This window comes from Panulirus ornatus, chromosome 65 (assembly GCF_036320965.1).
Source record: "Panulirus ornatus isolate Po-2019 chromosome 65, ASM3632096v1, whole genome shotgun sequence".
In the NCBI taxonomy this organism is placed as follows: domain Eukaryota; kingdom Metazoa; phylum Arthropoda; class Malacostraca; order Decapoda; family Palinuridae; genus Panulirus; species Panulirus ornatus.
The window spans coordinates 23,499,331-23,511,888 of NC_092288.1; the positions used below are offsets into that span (position 1 = coordinate 23,499,331).

Here is a 12,558-nt window from a genome sequence, read left to right on the forward strand (position 1 = left end):
TTTCCTAGAACTTTTGAGTCATGACAAAAGCTAAGAATGTACAAAATCCAGTGAAGAAAAGAGAAAACATTTCTTTTTAGTTAGAGATGCTTTCAAAGAAATGACAATTACTATACTTACGTATTTCTCTGTCATGCTATGTTTATTTTTGTTGTTGTATATTGGCTTTTTTCGGTCTTATTTAATAATGTGACCAGATTTTCTCATTACCCACACTAGTTTGATCTGGAATGATGCTGTTTGTTCGTGATGTGTGCATAGCATGCTTATGTGTAGGCTTTACATACAAATATGCTTTGATTTTGATTGCATTATATTGCTGAAGTGCTTGTGTGGTGGTGTAAGTCATGCCTGTTGTAGTAAAAAACTCCTACTGCTTGCCTCATGGATCTTGAGTCTCCTCACTTTAATGTCATCTGGCTTTATATCAGTTTGCCCTCCATTACTTTGCTTATGTGTTTCATGTACTTATCCCCAACTTCCTCTAACTATTACAATTCTTTGAATATTTGACTTATTGCCACAAAGCTCTGCTTTCTTTACATCCATGGTGTGATCCTCTTTGCAGGAGATATTGTACCCAACAAGGATTGGATATTCCAGCAGTCATCTCTATACAGCTTCTTTTGTAACTTTCCCTAGGATGATTACTGCTTTTTTGCTTGGGATGTTTCTTTGTGCTGAAGACATAGCAAAGGTTATCTTGGCTGGAATGGATTCCTACATTCCATCTAAAATTTGTCCCCATATTTGTGATATGATTTTTCCTACTCTGATGCCTGTGGTTTATTTATCAACAATGGTGTGTATCAGGCTGTGAAACGCTCTGATGCCTGTGGTTTATTTATCAACAATGGTGTGTATCAGGCTGTGAAACACTCCCTGTCCCTTAAAACCCTTTCTGCTTTCATTTCTGCTTGGAATCTTTGCAAAGCTGTTTGTAAAGTCAAGCACACTGTAATAAAAAGAAAGTCTCCTGACTTGACGTCTGGTAACGAATCTTTTTGGTCCTTAATCAAGAACATTATCTCCAACAGCTTTATATAGTTTAACCTTTCCTCATCGCTTCCAACCTGATTGGTCTGTTGCTGCTTCTCCAAATGATAAAGCTGCTCTTTTGGGAACCTGATTTTCCTCTTAACACTTTGACATATATCCTCTTTGCCAACCTTTCCTCATTCATTCTCTCCATATGTCCAAAGCATTTCAGCACACCTGCTTTCTCAGTCATACTTTTTTTTTCGTTACACACGTCTCTCTAACCCTATCATTACTTACTCAACCAAACTATCTCACATCACATATTGTCCTGAAAAATTTCATATCCAACACATCCACCTTCTGCACAGGCTTATCTATAGCCTATGCCTCACATCCTCATGATATTGTGCATGCGCACACAAACACATACTTTTTATTTTTTCACACATGTTCGCTGTTTCTCACATTACTGAGGAAGCATCATGAACATATGACTCAGCCTTACAGGGAAAAACCCTTCACTTGGCCCCCATCTGTTTTCCCTTTTTGGAAATTAAAATGGGAAGGGAGGATTTCCAGCCCCCCATTCCCACCCCTTCTAGCATGCATAGGAAATATGTGGGCAGTATTCTTTCTCCCCTGTCCCCAGGGGGATGAAGGTTTTAGGAGTGATGAAGAATATGTTGAAAGCGAGAATGGTATCTCTGAGAGCAAAAATGGGTATGTTTGAAGGAATGGTAGATCCAGCAATATTATATGGTTGCAAGGCATATGCTGTAGATAGGGTTGTATGGAGGAGGGTGGATGTGTTGGAACTGAAATGTTTGAGGAATATATGTGGTGTGAGGTGGCTTGATCAAATAGGTAATGAGAAGGTGAGAGAAATGTGTGAAAATTAAAAGAGTGGTTGAGAAAGCAGAAGGGGGTGTGTTGAAATGGTTTTGGACATATGGAGAGAATGAGTGGGGAAAGATTGACAAAGGATATATGTGTCAGAGGTGGAGGGAACAAGGAGAAGCAGGAGACCAAATTGGAGGTGGAAGGATGGAATGAAAAAGATATTGTGCGATTGGGGCCTAAACATACAGGAGGGTGAGAGATGTGCAAGGAATAGAGTGAATTGGAACGATATGGTATACCAGGATCAATGTGTCAGTGGACTGAACCAGGGCCTGTGAAGCATCTGGGGTAAACCATGGAAAGGTCTGTGGAGCTGCGGTTTCGGTGCATTATACATGATAGCTAGAGACTGAGTGTGAACGAATGTGGCCTTTTTGTCTGTTTTCCTGGTGCTACCTCGCTGCAGCAGGGAGTGGCAATGCTGGGGCTGGGTGGTGCCAGAATGGATGAATTTGATGCTGTTATTACTTCCCCCCTTTAATCTGATTCTTTTTTCATGGTATTGCATCAATGAGTAGTTTTTTTTTTTCAACATTAGTTCTGCCAGAAGTTTTAAAAGAAACACTTGCCTTACTATAGTTGTTTTAAGCTGTCATTTGGAGACTTTGTGGTGATTTTTTTCCTTCATGACTTCTAATTAGACATCAGCATATAAGGAACTTGGGATAGGGCCACTCAGAATACCAACAGCTTTTGTTAAGAGTTGAATTGTCGAATAAAAAGGATGAATTTACATAAGTATATTCATACTGCTCTTCTTAAACTTAAGGAAGTCTGTGAGAATTTTGGAACTTTTGTTTTTACCAAATTCATTTTTATGTTTCTCATACTGTTCTGGATAGTTTATTTAAGGTGTGCTGATGCCTCTGCCATTGTATATTTTGTTTCTTCTTAGGAATGTTCATTTAACTAAGTTGTAGGAAGAGTCATGTCTTAATTTATGAATCACTTACCTTTGCATTGGAGAGAGGCCTGTTTCGCACAATGATGTGATAGTATTATAGGTAACGCTGTATTTTCTTTCCTTAAAGGGAAACAGAGCTGCCCTCTGAAGCTATTCATAGTCATTGTAATCAGTTTCTTTAAGAAGAATAAGAAAGAGATATCCCAGTCTTCAGTCTACTGTGACTTTCTCTTTCCTGTAGTTACTTATTGGTTGTTATATCTAGTTTCACTAGACAAACTGATATAGAACAGCACTGTCAGAGCTGCTTCAGTCTCTTCTATACTGTTAAGTTTCTTTCCTTTTAAAGTTGTTTACAGAATGGTAAGACTGCGAGTACAAAACAGAGCTAGTCCTATCACCCACAACAAGCCATCGTACCCCACAACTTCTTTCCCTATCCCTACTTGTGTGAGACAATTAATGTATATGGAGCTAACAGCCAGAGTTGCTTCAGTTTCTACTTTGCTATGAAGTTCCAAGTTTACTCCAGTTTTTTCTAATGATGTTTAATTGAATAATATGCCAGTTATACTTTGAATTGAGAAATGCACCATCATCTAGTAGTCTCCTGTGTTCCTCATCTGGATTCTGCCTGGCATGAATTAGCTGATATGCTCAGCAAGGTTCTCTCTATCTCCTGGCAGGACAAATAGTAGGTCTTGAAATTGATGAAAGCATTCAATAAGAAGAGTCAGTGATGCAGTGCAATGGAAAATTGTAGTGAGATTGAAGGCCAAAATGAGCTCATGCTTTGGGTGTACATGCATATATGTTCTCTTTCAGGATCAGCAGAAAACGTTTCTCCAAGATTTTTTTTTTCAATACTGCAGGCTCTGGCACATGAGGGGGTTTTGTCGTGGTCTTGTGAATTTTATAGTTTGGATGGTTGCCTCAAAGGGAATGGGCTTCCATTCCACAGAAGGGTATTAAATGCTGACTTTTGGTTGGAAGAGCAAGTCTATGTCAACATGAAGGAGCAGAGGGTTCTATGATCCATCATCTGGAATAGCCTGATTCCAATTTGTGGGACATTATTCTTGGATAATAAAAGACCTAATGCAGGTGGTTAATGAAGGATGGAAGGCATATACCCCAGTTGTAAGAGTAGGTGTTCAGAGGCTTTGAGTCTTTAGAGGTTCAAAATATCTCTCATGGCTCATGGGACACTGTCCTGGAGAAGTTTTTGATACAGTAAAACGTAAGTATTTGTTTACCATTTTGTCTTTTTAAAAATGTTATTTAGATGTCCACCAATCTGTCTACATTTTTCTGCCTTTTATATATGTACCTATCCATATATCTATCTATAACTCTGATGCCCATTCCTCGGGAAGTCCTTCAAGGGGATGCCTGGTGAACACCAGTGCCACTTCTTAACCTTAAGGTAACCGGCCAAGGACAACTTTAGTGTTGTGTTTCCAGAGGCTCCTACCGATTGTCCCTACTGACTACTTTTACGTAATGTGTCTACCTATTGTTCCTACCCACTACTTGTACCCAATGCTCCCACTTAATATTTCTACCTACTTTGTCCATGTAATGTTTCTTCCTGATTCTCCTGCCCAATGCTCCTACCTACTACTTCTTATCTATTGCTCCTACCAGCTTGCCAAAAGGCAGGGCTAGTGCATAGTGCTCACTACAAGAAAATTTAGAGCTATGAACAATGAGTTGTGTGAGTTAACTGTTGTCAAGTGAGAAAGAGATATTGTATTTTTTTGTGGACAGAATGCTAGCAGTCCATGTGTGGATGAGGAAGAAGTTAAAGGTAGCCTCCAGGGTCGGAGCTGTACAGCTTGACAACCACTAAAGTGCTGGCTCACTGCACAGCCTTCACTAACCCTCCTAATACCATTTTGTATATAGATTCTTATATGTCTGTCAGACTAATTTTCACATGTGTGTTTTTCTTTCACTCAATTTTGTGCATCCTTATATTTGTATATGTCTTGTCTTGCTCTTCCTGTGTGTTTGTCTGGTTTCATTGTCAATCTTGATGGCTCATGCACCTACTTTTCCGCAACAGACATTTGGCTCATACCTTGCCATACTCTTCTAAACAGCAGAGACTTCTTTGAAATAGAATAGGTTTTAATTTCTTAGTCTAGTGATGCAAAGTAACAGCACCTGACTCATACTGTGTTAGGTGTCTTGCAGAACATGCATGAACTTTAGTTATTAAGCTGAATAACTGAATATTCTATATGAGAGAGCATTGTTTTAATTTTTCTTTTGAGTCATGTACTATTGAAATATGATTTTATTTTCAAACAGATAAAAGAGGAGAATATCAAAGTTGAGGTGAAAGAAGAACCTGATGTTGCGATTAAGACAGAAGAAGGACACATATCAGGCCTAGATCCTGTCACTGGAGAAATATTGGAGAACAGCACTACCTCAACCACACCGCATACTCTTAAATCGTCCACTAATACAACAACTGAAGTAAAGGAAGAAATGGATGTAAAGGAAGAAGTTGTTGAAACTGAAGAGAAGACTGCAGAAAGTGGCATTAAGACAAGAACCAAAACTGGGACGTTAATTCCCAAGCAGTTTGCTGTGGATGACCTTAGACGGCGATTGCCTGTAGATGATGACAGTAAAGAAGATGTTAAAAAGTCAGCTGATGATGCTGCAGTCCAAAAGCTCACTCAGAGCAAATTAGCTCAGCTACAGAGTAATGGTTAGTTGTTTTAATCAATCTCATCATTATTTGTATAGCATACTTTCATTTTTAGTTCATGAACCATTCAGATGCAGTCTCAGTATCTACATACAGATGTTTTCTTCTTAACCGCTTTTTTTGTTTGTCTCTCTCTCTCTCTCTCTCTCTCTCTCTCTCTCTCTCTCTCTCTCTCTCTCTCTCTCTCTCTCTCTCTCTCTCTCTCTCTCTCCCTCTCCCTCTCTCTCTCTCTCCCTCTCCCTCTCTCTCTCTCCCTCTCTCTCTCCCTCTCCCTCTCTCTCTCCTCTCTCTCTCTCTCTCTCTCTCTCTCTCTCTCTCTCTCTCTCTCTCTCTCTCTCTCAGCAAGATGGATCATGCTTCTGTAGCAACACTTAATTGGGATGGACTGCTTGCTTACACTTGAGTTCCAAGATAGTTATAAATCAATGTAAGGACCTAGAGCTGCTGTCATATCCTTAGATAGTTACAAATCAACATTGGGACCTAGAGCTGTTGTCATAGCTTAGGAAAGACAGCTTTGACTCATCAATGGTCCTGGGGAATGCTGTTTGCCTGCTAGTATTGGTGGCATGGGTCGACTCCGGTACACGGGTGAGATTGTTTGCGTTGATTTACTTATGAATTTATGCTCTCTGATGTATGGACATCGCTCTGGTGCCCCACAGACATTTAGCATTGTGTAATTAGGTGCACTTTATATGAAATTGCCTCATACAGATGTTATGAATGAGTGATAAAAGTGGGTCTGGGGTCATCTCGGTTGGGTGGATTGACATTCAGGAGCATATCCTTAGTTTGTATGTGTTAAAATGGATACCAGCCAAATGTATACAAAGGAATTCAAACTGCAACAGACCGCTTTACACTAGAGATGCATTCCTAGAGAACACAATCACCAGAAAAACTTGATAGTGGAACAGATTTTACATTAGATTTTAATAGTGTTAAGGGAGGTCATGTTCCTTGGGGAGATTTTTCAACTCATTGCATATCATGCTTAAATATAGGAGTTAGTCCTTATTTGTATTGTTTGGATCCTTTAAGCTGAGGATGTACCTGTACTTTATTGTGTGTTTCCTGATCTTAAACACCACCCACCAGACTTACATCCATCTGAAACTGCACTTGCCAGACAAACTTGAGTCATACCCATTCATACATTATTGCAGACACCAGTTCAACATATCCCAGGACCCTTCACGTCCACAAAGCAAATACAGTGAAACCACTGAACACATATTGCTCAGGATTCTTTGCACTCTATCCACAACTTCTCTGTGCTTTGTTAACAAAGGAACAGTGCCCTCATTTGCAAACAGCTTGTCTGTATGTCATATAGTACAGACCTATTTTCATTACCATTCCCCAAAGACCACGCCTTGGTTTATCTTGATTCCATGTTCCCTGGTTTAGCCCACTGATAGTATAGAAAAGAATGGACCACAGTACTTCTGTTAATTTTATGCAGGGCACACTTCCCACCCTCCTGAATGTTCTGGCCCCTGACATGCCAAAGCCTCTTTCAATCCATTTTTTATCTTTTCAGTCTACCCCTCCCCTTGCTTTTTCCACTTCTGACACAGATCATCTCAGTATATTTTTATAACTAGCACAAAGTACTTGTTACAAAAGAAAAAAGTTGATGTAGCCACAGTAGCCTAAGTGAATTTTTAAGTAGGCACTGGCACCAACTTTTTCATGGTTATGTCTACTGACATACCCCAGTATTTTCATATCAGCTTGATACACAAGTTCCTTAGATACTCCCTCGTTCTTCTCTTCAGTCCATTAATATATGTAATACAGTATTCAGCAGTTGTTCACTAGATTTGTAATTCTTGATCCACATTTACTCTGGAATGGTAGGACTTCACAATATCTATCATTTTTAATCCTTACTTTTTTCTTACCCAACAGCACACTTGTACAGACTTGGCTGTGATGGAAAGTATAAGAGTTATGTAAACCAATATTCCTCCAACCCATTGGCACTGAATAAACTGCAGCACAATGAAGAGAGGGATAAGAAACGCCATCTTTCACATAAATTCAGTCTTACCCCGAGTGCTGAGTTTAAATGGAATGGAGTTGTATTTGGTAAGTTTAATCTGTGGGTTTTCCCTTGCAGGTGTTAATGTGTTTGAAATAGGTCACATTGCTGTATCCATTAGGATAACATCTTTCTGGGGAGAGAATGGTCAGGAATTAAATGCAGGATTAAGGGCATTAAATTTGATAGGTTAGAATCTTGTTTGCTTTAGCATAATTTTTTCGTGTACATCTCGATGTGATACTAATTCATTGCAGGTTATTGCAATATTGGTGTTTCTTAGGCTACTATAATGTGGCTTGTTATGCATTTTTATTTTTTATTGTAGCATTATGGTATCTTGAAGTCAAAAAATTCATCTCATATCTTCTAAGATGGCACTACAATCATAAGTCTAATTACTAACTGGTCATTGATAAATTTCATACTTAGCTTTCCATTGTACGATCCAAGGGGAATCTTCCCTTAATAATGTACATTGCATTTCATAGATTCTCTTGTGCTTTTTGCATACACAAACTGACTTTTTCCAAATTTATTCCTTTCACTGCATATCATTTCCACAAGTATTTGTGTTCATTATTTATACAATGTGTAGAGAAAGTACTTTAAAGAAATGCACTCCTCTGACCCAGGTAGTTGTCTTTTCTTTCTGCCTCATCCACATGTGCACCACAGGCATTCTGTTCACAAATGTATAATCTCTCCTTGTCCAGTATAACACTTGACAACACTTAACTCACACAACTCATTCTTTGGAACTAGATTTTCCTGCAGTGAGTGCTGTGTGCTGACCCTGCCTTTTGGCAAAATGGTAGTAGCAGTAGGAGTAGTAGGTCAGAACATTAGGTAGTAGTAATAGGTTGGAACATTAGGTAGATACATCCAATAGATGTTGTCAGAAGGAACATTAGGGAGGAGCCTCATGAAACAGTGTGCAAGAATTGCCCTCTGCCTTTAGCCTGCTAGGAGTGAGGCAGTAGTTGACAGGCAGCCTACGACCAGGGTGGTATATTATCATTACTACCCACCTGAGTATCAGGAGGGTTAGTGATAGCTACATAGTAACTCAGCACTTCATTGGTTGTTAAGTTGACTCCTCTGACCTAGGTAGTTGTCTTTTCTTTCTGCCTCACCAAAACATGGACTGCTGGCATTGTCCACAAATATATATCTCTCACTGTCACACACAACACTTAACTCACATAGCACATTCTTTTTAACTCTAGATTTGGGCCTGTGGTGAGTGCTATGTGGTAGCCTTGCCTTTGGGCGAAATGGTAGGAGCAGTAGATAGAAGCAGTAGGAAGAAACATTCAGGTAGGACTATTAGGCAGAAGTAGTCGGTAGAAAATTTGGAACAAGTAGTCAGGAGGAGCCTTTGCAAACACTGTACTAGGCTGGCCCTCTGCCAGTGGCCTTTTAATGATGAGGCACTAAAGGCTAAGAAGTGGCATGGAGTTCACTAGTTATGGAGACTATTGAGGGAGTTCCTGAAGGAGACAGGTATCAGAGATATAGATAGGTATACTAAAGGCTAAAAAGTGACTTGGAGTTCATTATTCATAGAGACCTTTTCCTATGGCCATCCCCATGAGAACATTCCCAGAGAGAAAGGGCATCAGAGATATAGATAGCTTGATAAATAGGAAATGATTAATGAAAGAAAAGTGCTTATTTCTATGGTAAAATTGAAATTAGTGGAAAGAAGTGAGAAATAGATATATGGGAGATGAATATACTACAAAGAGCAATATAGATTTTAAAGAATGAGTGAAATGGTTGAGATTGGAGATGAAGCTGAGTGAAATGGTTGAGATTAGAAATGAAGCTGCCATGGAGTGGATATGGAAAGTGTGATTATTTGTAATTCAAAGTTGTTTGTGTGATTGTAAGATTGTAACTCTTTATAAGTGATATTTCATATACATTATTTGATATGTAATTTAACTAGAAAATATGGGTGACAAAAATGTCCTCAAGCCTTTTACTGCATTATTATATTTAAGTGAATGTGTGAAAGGAACCAATTATCTTTTGAGAAATGAAAGTCCTTTTGTGGTATTTCTTTTTATGGTTTGAACTTACATTCTCTTGAAGTTTAGAATATGACATGAGAACACCTTCGAAGTGCATTGAAGATGATGACATGAGAACACCACACCTTTGAAGCACATCGAAGATGAGAAAACTGTAGTTTTCCAAAGAAATTACAAGTTTTGCCAAAAGTCAGTTTCTTTTATACTCAGCTGAAATTGCTAAGTAATCTGCAAACATAAATACAAAACTAAAAAAAAGAACTCTTACTTCCCAGATATTGACAGAAAGTGATACAGTAAAGGAAACACCTTTTGAAATGCTTAGGAAGGCATAGGGTAATTAGATATTACTGTTAAGGAAAACTTTTTAATCAAATATATCTTGCGTGTTGCAGTGAAAGTGTTAAAGCTCCTGATAAAATCAGAAAAAGCCATGAATTTTTCTCCTTTCACTGAGTGTGTGAACCCAATCAATAGCAACAAAACACATCAAATCATCCTCTCTTCTTGATATTAACTCCATTCTCCAGATTGGGGAAGAGCAATGTGGTTTCAGAAGTGGTAGAGGATGTGTGGATCAGGTGTTTGCTTTGAAGAATGTATGTGAGAAATACTTAGAAAAACAAATGGATTTGTATGTGGCATTTATGGATCTGGAGAAAGCATATGATAGAGTTGATAGAGATGCTCTGTGGAAGGTTTTAAGAATATATGGTGTGGGAGGCAAGTTGTTAGAAGCAGAGAAAAGTTTTTATCGAGGACGTAAGGCATGTGTACGTGTAGGAAGAGAGGAAAGTGATTGGTTCTCTGTGAATGTAGGTTTGCAGCAGGGGTGTGTGATGTCCCCATGGTTGTTTAATTTGTTTATGGATGGGGTTGTTAGGGAGGTGAATGCAAGAGTTTTGGAAAGAGGGGCAAGTATGCAGTCTGTTGTGGATGAGAGAGCTTGGGAAGTGAGTCAGTTGTTGTTCGCTGATGATACAGCGCTGGTGGCTGATTCATGTGAGAAACTGCAGAAGCTGGTGACTGAGTTTGGTAAAGTGTGTGAAAGAAGAAAGTTGAAAGTAAATGTGAATAAGAGCAAGGTTATTAGGTACAGTAGGGTTGAGGGTCAAGTCAATTGGGAGGTAAGTTTGAATGGAGAAAAACTGGAGGAAGTAAAGTGTTTTAGATATCTGGGAGTGGATCTGGCAGCGGATGGAACCATGGAAGCGGAAGTGAATCATAGGGTGGGGGAGGGGATGAAAATTCTGGGAGCATTGAAGAATGTTTGGAAGTCGAGAACATTATCTCCGAAAGCAAAAATGGGTATGTTTGAAGGAATAGTGGTTCTAACAATGTTGTATGGTTGCGAGGCGTGGGCTATGGATAGAGTTGTGCGCAGGAGGGTGGATGTGCTGGAAATGAGATGTTTGAGGACAATATGTGGTGAGAGGTGGTTTGATCGAGTAAGTAATGTAAGGGTAAGAGAGATGTGTGGAAATAAAAAGAGTGTGGTTGAGAGAGCAGAAGAGGGTGTTTTGAAATGGTTTGGTCACATGGAGAGAATGAGTGAGGAAAGATTGACCAAGAGGATATATGTGTCGGAGGTGGAGGGAACGAGGAGAAGTGGGAGACCAAATTGGAGGTGGAAGGATGGAGTGAAAAAGATTTTGAGTGATCAGGGCCTGAACATGCTGGAGGGTGAAAGGCGTGCAAGGAATAGAATGAATTGGAACGATGTGGTATACCGGGGTCGATGTGCTGTCATTGGATTGAACCAGGGCATGTGAAGTGTCTGGAGTAAACTATGGAAAGTTGTGTGGGGCCTGGATGTGGAAAGGGAGCTGTGGTTTCGGTGCATTATTACATGACAGCTAGAGACTGAATGTGAACGAATGGGGCCTTTGGTGTCTTTTCCTAGCGCTACCTCGCACACATGAGGGGGGAGGGGGTTGTTATTCCATGTGTGGCGGGGTGGCGATGGGAACAAATAAAGGCAGACAGTATGAATTATGTACATGTGTACATATGTATATGTCTGTGTGTGTGTATATGTATGTGTACATTGAGATGTATAGGTATGTATATTTGCATGTGTGGACGTGTATGTATATACACGTGTATGTGGGCAGGTTGGGCCATTCTTTCGTCCGTTTCCTTGCGCTACCTCGCTAACGCAGGAGACAGTGACAAAGCAAAATAAAATAATATATCCATTTTTTCATACTTGTTCACCTTTTTTATAACCTAATTCTCCATATTTTTTATGTCTTTTTGAAGTACAGTGTTTTGTTTTTCACAGGCAATAAAGAATCTCTTATATCTACACTACGTCATACTGTCTTAGCCTTAGAGCAGAATGTGTCCGTTCACCTGTTCCATCCACATTGGCCAAACATCCGTAAAGCTTGGAATTCTGCTGTGATGGCATCTACTGAACCTCATCAGTTTTCACGTGTTCTTATGTGGCTGGTGGCATGTATTAAGCCTGTGGTATTCAACCCTGTTTGGCATGACTCTCTTGGACATGTCAGGTAAGATTTTAAGTGTTATGTTTTTGATTTAGAAGAGTAATATGATTGTTTTTGTTATTCTTTCTATCATCATTGTGTTCTCAGTTTTCATGGGGTGGCTCTGAAACATACAGCCTGTGTGAATAAAACACACACATCCTCAAGCCACACCCAGTTTTCTTAAGTGGTTATTACTTCATCATATTGCATTATAAGCTAAAATACATCAATTGATGCCAACATCTCCATCCTTGCCACCTCCTTAAACAGAATACTTCCAGTGTATCCTAATCATTTCTCTTGATGCATCTGTCCATCACTTTTGCATTACACTTATCCTTTTATCTTCTTCTGTAGTACTGTGTAATTACTTTAACAACTTATAGTATGCCATGCATTCTCTACTGCCAAATCAACTCATGTACCTTTGTAGTGGTATCTTAACACCGGTCATCCTTTTCACA

The 12,558-nt window shown here is 39.3% G+C and overlaps 1 protein-coding gene across 1 annotated transcript in view; it reads left to right on the forward strand.

The window, feature by feature from the left end:
* E(bx) (nucleosome-remodeling factor subunit NURF301 E(bx)) overlaps positions 1-12,558 on the forward strand; it is a 150,434-nt gene that overhangs the window by 56,332 nt on the left and 81,544 nt on the right. Inside the window, exons 6-8 of the mRNA XM_071657793.1 lie at positions 5,102-5,510; positions 7,428-7,607; positions 11,884-12,115. Coding sequence (XP_071513894.1) covers positions 5,102-5,510; positions 7,428-7,607; positions 11,884-12,115 — 821 coding nt within the window. The remainder of the gene's footprint in view (positions 1-5,101; positions 5,511-7,427; positions 7,608-11,883; positions 12,116-12,558) is intronic.